This window comes from Prionailurus viverrinus, chromosome A2, assembly GCF_022837055.1.
Source record: "Prionailurus viverrinus isolate Anna chromosome A2, UM_Priviv_1.0, whole genome shotgun sequence".
Lineage (NCBI taxonomy): Eukaryota > Metazoa > Chordata > Mammalia > Carnivora > Felidae > Prionailurus > Prionailurus viverrinus.
In genome coordinates this window covers 81,526,271-81,540,483 of record NC_062562.1, presented here as the reverse complement: position 1 = coordinate 81,540,483, position 14,213 = coordinate 81,526,271, and the positions used below count along the sequence as shown (strand labels likewise).

At 40.1% G+C, this 14,213-nt stretch overlaps 1 protein-coding gene across 3 annotated transcripts in view; it reads right to left on the bottom strand.

Moving 5' to 3' along the window:
• Positions 1 to 12,197, bottom strand: part of DNAJC2 (DnaJ heat shock protein family (Hsp40) member C2) — a 36,584-nt gene extending 24,387 nt beyond the window's left edge. Inside the window, exons 1-3 of one of the 3 annotated variants that reach the window (XM_047848212.1) lie at positions 11,921 to 12,197; positions 9,517 to 9,707; positions 5,157 to 5,232 (exon numbers count right to left, since the gene is read on the bottom strand). In XM_047848212.1, coding sequence (XP_047704168.1) covers positions 5,157 to 5,232; positions 9,517 to 9,707; positions 11,921 to 11,984 — 331 coding nt within the window. In that variant the 5' untranslated portion in view covers positions 11,985 to 12,197. The remainder of the gene's footprint in view (positions 1 to 5,156; positions 5,233 to 9,516; positions 9,708 to 11,920) is intronic. The other 2 variants (XM_047848219.1, XM_047848221.1) reach the window with 2 other exon arrangements.
• Between the last annotated feature and the right edge of the window lie 2,016 nt (positions 12,198 to 14,213).

Sequence of the window (14,213 nt, the reverse complement as noted above, 5' to 3'; positions counted from 1 at the left end):
GACAGAGAGAGACAGAGCATGAATGGGGGAGGGTCAGAGAGAGAGGGAGACACAGAATCAGAAGCAGGCTCCAGGTTCTGAGCTGTCAGCACAGAGCCCGACGCGGGGCTCGAACTCATGGACCGTGAGATCACAACCTGAGCCGAAGTCGGACGCTTAACCGACTGAGCCACCCAGGCGCCCCCCAAAACAGTTTTTAATTCATCATGACAGTTTTTAATTCCTTAAACATTTGGAATAATTCATCTGAAAAATTACCTGGGTCTAAAAACGTGTTTTTATTTTTTCAGTAATCTCTACAACATAATATGGGGCCTCAAACTCACGGCCCTGAGATCGAGTTGTATGCTCTTCTAACTGAGCCAACCAGATACTCCTAAAAACATTTTTTAGGAGTCTCCCTTCCTTCCTCTCTCTTTCTTTTTTTTTTTTTTTAGAGAGAGAAAGAGCAAGCAGGGGATAAGGGCAGAAGGAGAGAGAGAATCTTAAGCAGGCTCCACACTCAGCATGGAGCCTGACGCAGGGTTTGATCCCACGACCCTGCGATCATCACCTAAGCCGAAATCAAGAAAGAGTTGGAGGCTCAACTGACTGAGCCACCCTAGTGTCCAGGAGGTATTTCTTTCATACTTTTTAAAATTTTTTTCCTCAATTTCAGAAAAGTTCACTTTATCAAAATTTTTGAATCTATTTAATAGTGGTCTCAATTAAAAATATCTTCTGTAATGGTTTTATTTTTCTTTTTTCTTCTTATAAATCCATTTTTTCCTCCATGTTCCTTAGTGCTAGTCTTTTAAACCCTTGAATTGAATGCCTATTTTATTTTTCCCTCTTTAGGCCCCAAAGAGTATATCTGATTTCCCAAGTGACTGACCTTTTTTGTTTTGTTAAATCACATCTTTTATGGAATTAAAATAAAATTTACATAGGACAAAATGCTCAGATTTTAAGTATTCAATGAGTTTTGACAATTGTATCTACCCTGTAACTACCACCAAAGAAAATACAGACCATTTCTACCACCCAGAATTCCCTTTACCCTTTTCCAGCCAACTCTCATGCCCTGCTACCTAATTTCCTTCACCATAGACTACTTTTGCATGTTCTTGAACTTCATGTAAGTGGAATCACAGAGTAGATCTTTGTATCTGACTTCTGCTCAACCAATGTTTTGAGATTCATCACCATTCTTGCATGTCTTAGTAATCTGTTCTTTTTTTAACTACTGAGTACTAATTTACTGTATGAATATACAGCAGTTTGCTTATCCATTTTCCTGCTTGGGGAACATTTGAGTGGTTTCCAGTTTTTGGATATTGTAAGGTTGCTATAAACACTTTAATACAAATCTTTCTTTGGGCATAATAAACTTAGTGATTTCTACATATACAGCAGGGCTTCAAAAACTGACAAATACATTTTTGTTTTTTTGAACTCCAAGATTTTTTTTATAGTCAAGTATATTATCAATTTCTCCACTAATACTCCAGAAGAGGCATTTTGTCTTCTAGCCGGTTTAAGCAGAAAAGGAATTTATTAAAAGTTATTAGACAGCTCACAAAATCTGTTAAGAGTCAGACTCGGGCTTGGAAGTTATGTAGCTAGGAATTATGATCAAATCATAATGGACAGTTCAGAGGTGTGATGATCCACAACTGTGGGGCACTAGGGAAACAGCACAGGCTACTTCCACAGCCAGGGTGTAGGGTGAAAGCCACAAGTTTTGCAGTGTTCTTCCACGTCTGCTGGCAAAATGGATTCTGTGCAGCACAGCCTAATTCATACTTGAATTTCAAAGGAAATGTGCTGAGCAGTGAAACCTAAGTCACATGCCTGCAAACACTCTCAACCCCAAGATGTATCTTTTTATAAAAAGGGTAAGTTTCCTTCTTTATTTGCAATTACGGTTTCTGTTACATTTATTCTGACTTTAGAAATCAGGCATCTCTTTATTCTTCCCCTCTGAATCTTGGGAACATTCCTCAAGGTTGTCCTTTGCTTTACTGTTTGTCTAATTGTATGTCAGTCTTTCTAATTCTGAATTCTGCTTTCATGTTTTCAGTTTCCAGGCAATTCTGCTTATCTTCCCCTAGTCTCTTTCTTCAATGCCTACACCCCCGCCCCCCCGCCCCGCACACACACACAAAAGCAGTGTCTTCATATCTTACTGACAACATGTAGTAGATACTTGTTTCCTTTTGAATCTTATGATACAGTCTAAGAGAGGTGATATCTCAATTTTCTGTTGGACAGTCTCCTCTTATGTTACACTAGTTTTTTTCTTCATGGAGCTTTCTGCCTAATCCATGTGCAGTATGGAGTCCCAAGATTGTCCTATACTGTCTTGTGGAGGGAGCAAAAGATGTTACTCAATTTTAAAACTAGGAGGCCAAATAACATGGTCTAAAATACAAACAAGGGTAATTTGGAAGCAGCAGTTGTTTACTGAAATTTCAAAGATACACCCCCCCTTCTCCCACTGAAGAAGACAGTTTCTGGGATGTTTTGAGGGTACACTGCAAAAAGGGTTTTCATTATACACTCATACTGCTATCATTATAAATGTCTCTGAATAGGATTTTTAATCTTTAAGAAGCATAATATAGAACAGCTTCAGTTTAAAATGTCAGAAATATTTTGAACCAGAAATATTAGAGTTGGAAAATTCAAATCACCAAAGACCATTTCCATGCAAAGAATATCAAACCTATAGGCCAGTATGGCAATTTTACTTCAAAACAAAATTATGCAAGCAATTGAAACACCACTTTTAGTATTCAAATACTTCCTCTTAACCCATCGTTCAACTTTTGAAGTGATTTATTCTTTTCAGATAATGCACAGAAGGAAAAAAAGACTCACTTTATTGACCCTTAACTGACTTAATTTTCATTTTAGCAATTCAAAATACATTAAACAAAAATAAAACTTTTATGTGTATGTAATAGGATGTAAGAACTCTAAGGATCTCAAATGCATTAAAACTTACATTTTTATGGGGTTTGTCTGTCCTAATAATTATATATTTGTAACCACTAACTGCGTTTTTAACCTTTGGACTAGATTTCAGAAAGCAGTAAAGCAGTCGCTGTCTATTTTATAATGACAGAGGTAAGAGAATGAGTTTCCTTTTGAATAAATACTGAGAATATTCAACACAGTGGCAGAGAGTGAATTATAATTATACTTAATGTTAACAATCTGTTCACCGGGGTTGCAAAATTTCAGGCTACAGAGTATTCAAAAATTCATTTCTATTATGCCAATAAAAAGAATGGGCTTAGAAACAAAGGAATGTTTCTTTTACAGTTTATTGTACATTAAAAAACTTTTTTTTAATGTTTATTTATTTTTGGGATAGAGTGTGAGCAGGGGAGGGACAGAGAGAGAGGGAAACACAGAATCCAAAGCAAGCTACAGGCTCTGAGCTTTCAGCACAGAGCCCAATGTGGGGCTCGAAATCATGAACCATGAGATCATGACATGAGCCAAAGTCGGACGCTTAATCAACTGAGCCACCCACACAGCCCATAGTTAGTTGTACATTTATTATCTTTACATAAAAAAAACAAATCCGGGGCGCCTGGGTGGCGCAGTCGGTTAAGCGTCCGACTTCAGCCAGGTCACGATCTCGCGGTCCGTGAGTTCGAGCCCCGCGTCGGGCTCTGGGCTGATGGCTCAGAGCCTGGAGCCTGTTTCCGATTCTGTGTCTCCCTCTCTCTCTGCCCATCCCCCGTTCATGCTCTGTCTCTCTCTGTCCCAAAAATAAATAAACGTTGAAAAAAAAAAAAAAACAAAAAAAAAACAAAAAAAAAAAAACAAATCCTTCACCTTACAATATCAATTATTTTCACAGTTCTAAATCACTTCTAATTCTTTCAATTATTTATATGTATCAAGACTCATTTGGTATTTGTATGCTGTTCTTTCATATAGCAAGACTTTGCAAATATTTTTCCATGGCAAATGAACTTCCCTGGCATTTATGTATACTGCAATGACTATTCATATGCATTAACATATGCTTAGTCTAAAACCATGCCAGTTCTTTAAGAAACCGAATAACAAATCTGAAATAATCTCATAAATTCCTTCACCTTGTTAAAAATGTTTCTTGTGATTTTCCTAACCATAACAATTAATGGGGAAAATTTTAAGTTTATCAACTATACCTAGTCTCAACTAGTATTTTTCAAATTGAGATGGGTCTCATTCAGCGACCTTCCTCCAAGTGTAATACTTTCTCCTCTTGACTGGCCTTGACTCCCTAACTCCTTTCCCATATGGCCACATCTTACCTCCTCTGACCTTAATATCCATTCTCTAGAGTGGAGGGCAGAACATTCTCCTAAGATAGAACACAGAAAACTAATCATCTTCACCTCTTTCATCAAACTTTACTAACCAAGAGAACCGAATGGTGTGTAGGGCACTATGGGATGGTGTTTTTAAATTTTTTTTTTTAACGTTATTATTGAGAGACAGAGAGACAGAGCGTGAGCAGGGGAGGGGCAGGGAGAGGGGGAGACACAGAATCTGAATCAGGCTCCAGGCTCTGAGTGGTCAGCACAGAGCACAACACAGGACTCGAACCCACAAACCATGAGATCATGACCTGCGCCGAAGTCGGTCGCCTAACCAACTGAGCCACCCAGGCGCCCCGGGATGGTGTTTTATAAGGCACATGAAGACTAGGCTCCTACAATTCCCTGAAATTTTTCATCTTGTCAATGAAAAAAACCAGTGAAACATCAGATAATTTTTTGGACAGAAAAGACAGGTGGGATCAACAAAAATGTAACCCAAAACCACAAAATAATATCAGAAAACCTAACTAACAAGGCAGCTTCCACTAAATACAGCTGGCTGTATTACTGAAAGGAAGTGAAATACTAATTTTTAAAAGGTTGCTTTTAGAAGAATGTTCTTTATCTTGGTCACAAACACACCCACCCACCCTCTGTCCATGCATGAGATTGATTGCTTTTTGGTTCTGAAGGTAAAGGAGACTATGGGTTATACATTGTTATGACCATATGACAAATGCTGTTGAATCTAGATTTATGGCTACAGAATATGATCATGCAGATCTTTTCAAAAGGATTAACATTTCCTATACCAGATACTGGATTATTTCAAAAGAACTAGGTACTTACGAGCTGCTTTGATCTGTCTCTGTGTAGCTTTGTATCTTACATGGCCAAGTCCAAGTACTGCATAATGATCTTGGTTCTGATAAAGACACAAAAGGAAGTCAAGCGTGAAATGGAGCTGATATCCCTTGTGCTGGCACCCATTTTAGTGCTTCCCAAAGTGAGAATCCCATAATAGGAGACATTCTATATATAATGGATTCTGTGGTATGTAAGTCTGGGAAATGTGGATTGTGATACAGCCTTCTTGATGATTTGTATGCATATAAATCAAAGGCTCTGAGAAGTCTTGCAATTAAAAAAAACCAACCAAACAGAAACCTGCAAAACCCAGCATTTTTTTAACTTACATGACCACTGAGCCCATTTTTCTCCTAACACCTAGTAATATCCTATGGCCATCCTTAAATCAAGAGATTTCAGAACTGAGGGAAGCACTATCACAGCCCCACAGGGTTGGGCCAGGGCAATGAAAGGATAGGACCAGGAGCTGTGCAGAGCAAAGGTAGGCTGGATGGAAATTTTGAGAAACTGAGAGATGAGGCTTCTCTGGAGAGGAAGTACCTGCTGTCGTTAACATCCTTGCAAGCTGACAAGTTGAAGCAGCAACTGGAGTGAAGGTTCCCTACAGAACTCAAAAGGTGAGTCTAGTACTGGAGAACTGAGAGGGGGGGGAAAGGGAGTTGGGGGCATGAAACACAGGAGAAAAAAGTTAAATAGAGCTGACTGGTTTCCCTTCAAATTCAGGATTACAAAGTTCATGTGGATGGGCTTTTTCATTACGCCTGGCCATCATTCCAACTGGTTTACCTTTCCACTCCCTAAGGTTACTATTTCTCTAGTCTCTCCTCAACCCTCACAGATCCTTCTCCACCTTCTTATCAACAGCCCTGCCTCCCAGTTAACTATAAGATGTAAATTATCCTACTCAAATTCCTACTCAATCTTTGTACTACCCTACCTGCAACCATACATCTTTCCCCTTTTCCTCCATTCACAACTGAAGAAGTCTGTCCTTCTGAGACAATCTACTCCACCCCTCCTCTTGGTTCTGAGCACTGTCTTCTCTACGTCTCCTCATATACTAGTATCTTTCAGGGATCTCCCAAGCTTCAAGTGGATTATCTTCATCTGTATAAAAAGATGCTGTTAGTTCTCATCCTTAAAAACACATCCATGACCCCCTTTCCAGTTACCACTCTCTCCATCTCTCTGCTGTCCGTCAACATTAAACTTCTTGAAAAAGGTGTCCACACATTTTACCTCCTTTCGCATTCATTTTCAAACCACTCCAGTTTGGTTCTGTTCCACCCACTCCCACCCCTGGCACAATGAGGCTGCTCTCTTCAGTATCAATTTCCAGGTACCAAATCCAAGACCACTCATCTGCCCTCACTTGACTTCAGCTCCCAGTGGCAGCACAGCCGACTCATTCCTTAAAATATTATCTTTCTTTAGTGTTTCCATGCATTCACTCTGTTTTCTTCCCACCTTCCAGTAACTTTTTTCAGCCACTTTTACTGGCTTCTCTATGACCTGCAAAGCTCAGTTCTGGGGTTTCTTTTGTCTCTCTCTACATTTCAGTTCAAAGTGATTCGATTCAGTGCCAGGGCTAGAATACACTTATGACTTCCCAGTTCACTGGAGCACAGACGTCTCTTCTGAGCTCCAGATGCACTGAGCACCTCCATTTCTCACTATTCCTGGCTTGTCTCTCTCTACCTCGATCACTCACTTCCAAATACATGACTGGTGCTGCAGTTCACTGCAGATACCGAGCTCTTCCTCCCCCCAGCCTGGCATATTCCCCCTTCTTCATGTGGCTGCCGTCTTCTCATCCTTCAGCCTCAGCTTAAATGTTATCACCTTATTTAAAACAGACAACCTTCTCTGCCCATCTCTGCTCCTTCTTGTTCCCTCTGAAGTATTTAAAAATTGTCATTGCTTTAAACTCTCCACTGGCTTTCCAGTGACTATTGCTCCTTACCTCCTCACACCCCCTATCCACTCTGTACCACCTATTTGCCTCCTTCAGTTCCTGGCACTTCGAACTTCTTTCTGCCCCCACACAAGATCTCTGCCTGGAATGGCATTCTTGCGGATCTTTATGTGTCAGTCAGGTTTTATCTTAAATGTCAACTGCACAGGCCTTCCCCACCTACTCACTCTAAAGCAGTCATATGGACACTCTATCACATCATCCTGTTCTACTTCTTTGCCCAGCATTTGGTGGCCACATCTTTGGTTGTTTACTTATTGCCTGTCTCATTAGAATACAAGCTATGTGGGAGCAGTGATCCTGTCTTGTTCAGTTGACTTCTCAGCACCCAGAACAGGGTCTGACACATAGAAGATGCTTGATCCTGTTTGTTGAAAAGAAACAACCAACTGAACAAAATGTATGAACCCTGCTACCTGTTGTCATATCATCTATTCTTTTCTATACCAAAGACTTTCTTCATTCTTTCGTTTCTCTCTTGTAGACCTCAAAGATCCCCAGTTCTATCTTCTCCTGACCCTGCTTTTCCCTCAAGTTACTATTTTCTCTTATTTTCTTTACAACTCAGCTATGAAAAAGACTATTTTGCACTGTGGTCTCCTACAACCCAACTATAATCGCTTGCCATCCCAACCTTTTTATTGGAATGGCTTTCAGTGTGGTCTCCTAAGCGTCATTTGCCAAACCCAGTAGGTTTTTATCATTATTCATGTTATGGGATGACCTCCAAAGCAGTGACACTGGTGACTGTGTTTTTCTTCTTGAGACTTCTTCCTCTCTTAGTTTTTGGAAGTCTAGTGCCTGATGTTTAATAAACCTTTGTGGAACTAACAAATGTCTTTTTGTTTTCTTTCTACTTCTTTCACCCTTCTTAGTATCCTTTGCTGCTTCTACTCCTCTGCCCACACCTTAAATATTCATGCTCCACAATGTTCAGTCTTTTTTTTTTTAAATCAATAATGACAATATGTGAATCAGCTAACATTCTCAGCACTTACTTTTCTAAGTGCTTTACACATACTCTTTATCTTATTTAATCCTACAAGCGAGGAGAGAGAAATTATCCACTATTATTTATCCTATGTCAAGCGATAAGTTAAGTGTTTTACACGCATCATTGCGTTAATCCTCACTAAACTCCTTTGAGGTGTTAGCAATCTCACCGTAGGAAACAGACTTCTCAAGTAACTTTGCCAAGGTCCCACCACACTAAATGGGCAGAGCCAGATTTGAATTCTGGCACTCTAATTCCATAGTGTATATATATATTTAAATATTATACTAGTTCTCTACTTAATAGCGCTTTATGATACCTATTTGTCTATATTCTTCTCTTTGACTGATGTCATTCAATTCCCCACAGCTTCAACTACCACCTAAGACTTGCCAACAACTTGCAAAAGTTGTTGGCTCTATTCTCTTTCAGAGTCACAGACCAATTTCTAACCATCTACTAGAAGACTTCACCAGTATATTAGTAGAACCTCAATTATGACATAGCCAAAGTTGAACACAAACACCACATTCCCTCACAAACTTCCTTTTTCCTGCATCCCAGTGTTAGTGACTGATATCAGACACTGGCAGGTCATTCAACCTGGAATGCTCAGAGGTCTTCTGAGTACATCTCCGTCTCTTATACGGCACAGCCAAGGTCACCAAGCTCTACCAAGTCTACCTCCAAAAAAAAAGCCAGTGGCCCCTCTTCCTCAAAGCTCAGCCACAAATTTAGCTCAAGTATGCATCTTCAGGCTTGGATTATTGCACTTGCCCTACAATAGCAAACCATTCACTTCCCCTCCAGCCCTGTTCTCCCTCTTCAAATAATTTTCTGTACTGCCAAGAGAATTACTTTGCTAAAATTAGCTCAGAAACTTTTGATGGTTTCCTACTGCCCTGAAAATAAAATCTGAGTTCCTTCCTTAGCATGGCATAAAAAGGACGCTACAAAAGAATCTGGTCTAGACTGTTTCAGGACTAAATTCTCACCACCAAACCTTCAAGCATCCTACTCTACTCTTCACTAATCCCTGAAGAGGCAGTATACTTCTTTACTCCTTTGTGTCTTTGCAGATCTATTCCTTCTGCCCAGATCACCTTTTGTTCCCTTCTCTGCTTCACAAACTGCTACTCATTCTTTTAAGGCCAGTTCAAACATTATGTTTTCTGTGAAAACTTCCTGGATTTTTCCAGCAGAGACAGTATCCTATGGCCATCTCACTCAGAGCTTAACAACAGACAGGTGCTCAATTATGGTTCTCTTGCTGAAGCATCTTAAAACGGTTTACTGACAGAAAACTTGTGGGAAAACTGCCTATGCCTAACAAAGCATCTGACTGAACAAAAGATTCAGATATTAAGTACCTTCCAGTCTTTGGGATCAAGTGTTTTCAACATGGGAAACTCTTCTAACTGCAATTCTTCATCTTCCGATTCCTCTGATAACTCTTTCTTATCCTCCAGTTCCTGAAAAGAGGCAGAAGCATTCCTGTTTCTCCTCTTAACAAAAGCTTCAAACCATCTTCCCACAGGTTCAACTTGACAGAGTGTTGAGGCTGTGATTGAAAGCGTTAAGAGAGGCTTCAATGTATTGCATGGAATAAATCTATTTCAAGGCAATAAATAAGATCAAAACAGCGATAGCATCAGAATGTAATTTTAAAACCATCAACTAAGGAAATAATTGCAGTACAGGGATACTTGGGAGATAGTGCAGGTTTGGTTCCAGACCACCACAATAAAGCAAAAATACTGCAAAAAAGTGAATCAAATATGTTTTTTGGTTCCTCAGTGCATATAAAAGTTCTGTTTACGCTATGCTAACGTCTAAGAAACAATGGACACACCTTAATTGAAAAATACTTTATTGCCCAAAAATGGTAACCATCATCCAGGCTGTCAGCTAGTCATAATCACTGATCACAGATCACCATGACAAACAACAATGAAAAAGTCTGAAATGCTGTATTACCAAAATGTGACAGAGACCCAAAGTAAGCAAATACTGCTGGAGAAATTGTGCTGATGGATTTGCTCAACACAGGGTTACCATAAACCTTCAATTTGTAAAAAATGCAGTATCACTGAAGCACAATAAAGTAAAATGCCATAAAACAAGGTATGCCTGCAATCCAGTTAACATGAGGGTTAGCAATAATCATTTCCTAGTATTCAGAGTATTCAATCCACCTCTTTGAGTTATCTGACAAAGCATTCAGCAACGTCAACAATAAATCAATACTTTTCTGAAGGTATGAGAGGAAGGTGAGGAACAGGGATAACTGCTGCCAACTGCTTTACTGTTAGACTAATAACTGTAATAAAACAATAAATGATAAACTGTCTCCAAAATACTAACCTCATCAAAAAATTGTTCTAAAAAGAACTCAAAATATTTTAACTAAAACCTTGAATTCAGCTTTTAAAAATTTTAAGAACTCACTAGCAATGATTCTGGAAGACAATTCTCCAAGCAGCTAAAGAGGTTTAACTAACACAGCTATGCTATAGGGTAAAAGCTCTGGATCTGATATCAAAAGCTCTGGATTTAGTCTAAGTCTGACAATTAGCAACTACATGCGATGAGTCAGAGATGTCTTCAACTGTAATATGGGAACAATATTTATCTTCTACGGCTCCTTGGAAGAATGAAAAACCGTATTTGAAACCACTTTGAAAATCACAACCTCTTGAATCAAAGTAAGGTTTTACGAAGATAAATCACTGCACATTTGTACATTAACGACTCAAAAAAGGTCATCTGAGTCAGGGGAAAAAAACCCTGAACACTTTAACTTCATAGTCCACGCAAAAGCAAAAGACTTTGCCCTGTCCAGCAATAAGTACCTCAAATGTTGTTTCCCATTGTACCTAATGGCCACAATTTTCTAAAAATAACTTATTTTTCATGCTTTAGTTGGTTTGGGAAATTAAGATTTCCTGTACCATACACAGGAGAGGATTCAAACACTATGTTCAAGAAGTACTAGCTGTGTGGTATGGGTATGGCTTTTAAGAACATCACCTTTCAAGCCTTTCCTTTTAGTTTAAGATCACAGAGACTTCCGCAAGCAGAACACAACACGTGCCATGAGATAGGATCAAAATCCAACAACTGTCTCTATAAGTGGCTATGGTAATTAACGTGGATGGCTGAAACTAGAGACTAAGTTTACCATACCCACGACTGTCCTGGGCTATAAATTTAAGAAACTACAGAAGCAGTCAACTCTCAATGACTCTTTCAAAGTCTGTCTACACAAATCTTAGCAGCATCACCGGCAAAGGTCTTTTCATACTGAGGTTTTGAGTATGAGGAGCAGTCTCTATGCTTTGACATTTAAAAATCAAAGAAGGTACTAACACAGAGAGGGAGAAAGATGTTTAACAGAGCACCAGCAGCAAGGCTTTGTACGACGCGAGGCACGTGGGAGCTCGCTGCGGGCAATCTCTTGACCTAGGCAAGGAGATGCTTACAAGAACCTTTTTAGGCTACTAGACGGTTCGGCCCCGAACTGCTCCGCCCGATCCATGAGTCAGCAGCGGCGAAAGGAGGAAGAACTGTCGGGGCAGAAAGAAGACGCCCCCTCCCTTCTTCCAGTCTGGAGAAGGATTTCTTTTGCCTGGAGCAAAAAGTCACTCGTCATGGCCCACGCGTCCGGGTGCCAGGCACCAGGGACAAGAAGGGAGAGATTTCGGGGTCGTGCAGGTGGAGGGCGGAGGCAGGGGCGGCTAAGAGGGGACGAGCCGGGGTTGAGTGGGCACGTACCAGAGGTCAGAGCGTGGGTGATGGCTGTGCCCTGGCCGTCCGCAGCGCTCGGCAGGAGCAGCATGATGGCGCCGGGGCCGGCCCCGCAGGCGCAGCGGTTAGCGTCCTGGGCCGGGGGCGCTTAGGGTCCCCTCCGGCTCTACCTCTGGGTCCGAGCCTCGCGCCTTGGCTCTACGACGCCCAGGAACCGGCGCATGGAGACGACCAACAACTACTTCCGGGATGGATCTTTCGCGGTGCGGAGGCCAATTCCACCCGCACACACCGCGCCAACGTGTGCGGCAGCCTAGTTACTCTAATGACTCGGATCCGGCTGGGGACTAAGACTCACAAAAGAAAGGTTCCTAGACTCCTCAGTTCCGCGGCGAAAAGGATTACTTTATTCCCCTAGGTGCGATACGTGGAGCATAATTTTCTGAAGCAGTTCCTACTATGCTATTTTTATTTTTAAATCACTATTTGCCCGAGACTAACCACTAACTTCTCAAGTAGCTCTACTTATATAAATAAAAAATGAAAAGATATCTATGCATTAATATTGGGAACAATTATTGTAGTCTATATACATCTGTAGAGAATTTTGTACATATACCTATATTTGCACTTATATAAATAATAATGGCAGCCTGTATTTGTTGCGATATTACTCAGTAATTTACCTGCGTTGTCTCGTTTAATCCTTGTAACGTTTGGCAAAGAACACCTCCTCAGTGTTAGCTTCTACTAGAAGGCCGGCAATCTTTTTACCCTGTTCTAAAAGCATGAAGTTTTTTTGTTGTTGTTGTTGTTTTTTCTAAGATATTACCAATTACAGAACTCTGGAACTTAATTGTTTAATGTATAATAAAATCCACTGTACGCTTATTATGATTCCTTCTTACAGTCAAAAGCAAGAACTAGCAAAAGAAAACCAGTCGATGAAGATTCACACACATCCCCTCCACACTAAGCTTCCCCCCCCCCCACCGTCCCCAGTATCTTGAATAGGTTGCACAAAATAAAAGACTTGATGTGCTACCCTTTGGGAAAGAGCACCGGAAGTTAGAGAATTATTCTCTATGAATTACATTTTCAGTTAAATCCATTGATTTGTCCCGTTATCTACCCCATGACAAAATTGTCACTTCACAACTGACATTTCAAAAACTAAGATAAGCAACTCCCCCTAAAGCTATCCCTGACCCCTTGCTTAAAAAAAAAAAAAAAATATATATATATATATATATATATACACACACACACACATATATATATATATATATATATATATATATATATATATATACTTTTTTTTTTTTTTTTTTTTTTTGAGAGAGAGCAGGGGAGGGGTAGAGAGAGGGAGGGACACAAAGGATCCAAAGCAGACTCTGGGCTAGAGGCCTGACAGGAGAGAGCCCACCTGATACAGGGCTCAAAATCACAAATTGTGAGATCATGACTTCAGCCCAGGTGGGTTGCTTCACCAACTAGGCCACCCAGGTTTCCCAACCCCTTTCTTTATTAATGCAACCACTTGTTAAAACAGGCTCTAAGGCTCAAAGTAACCTGACTCCACTTTCTTAATTTTATTCTCACACTTGCCTCATCCATTCCCCCCCCCCCCCAATCTGGTCTTACAATGACCTCTAAGGTCATAGGTGGTTTTTTTTTTTTGATTGTGATAAAATGCACTTAACATGAAATTCACATACTAACCATTTTTCAGTGTGCAGTTCAGTAGTGTTAAATACGTTTGTTTTGTTGAAATACCATTTTCAAAACTCTTAATCTTGCAAAATTGAAACTCTGTACCCATTAAGTAACAAGCCTCCATTTCTACCTCTCCTCAGTCTCTGGAAATCACCATTCTAATTTCTGTCTTTATGAATTTGACTACTTTAGGTACCTCATATAAGTGGAATCATACACTATTTGCCTTTTGGGGACAGGCTAATTACTTAGCATAGTGTCTTCACAATTCTAATGTGTCAGAATTTCTTTCCTTTTTAAGGCTGAATAATACTCCATTGTATGCACATTTTACTTATCCATTCGTCTGCCAATGGGGTTGCTTCCACCTTTTGGCTATTGTGGCTAATGCTGCTATGACCACGGGGATATAAATTTTTTTGAGACCTGGCTTTCCATTCTTCTGAGTATATCCAGAACTGAATTTGCTGGATCATATGGTAATTCTACTTTTAATTTTTTGAGGAACAGCCATACTATTTTTCATAGAGGTTACACCATTTTATATTCCCACCAACAGTATAGGTTTCCTTTTCTTCACATCCTCACCAACAGTTTCTTTCTC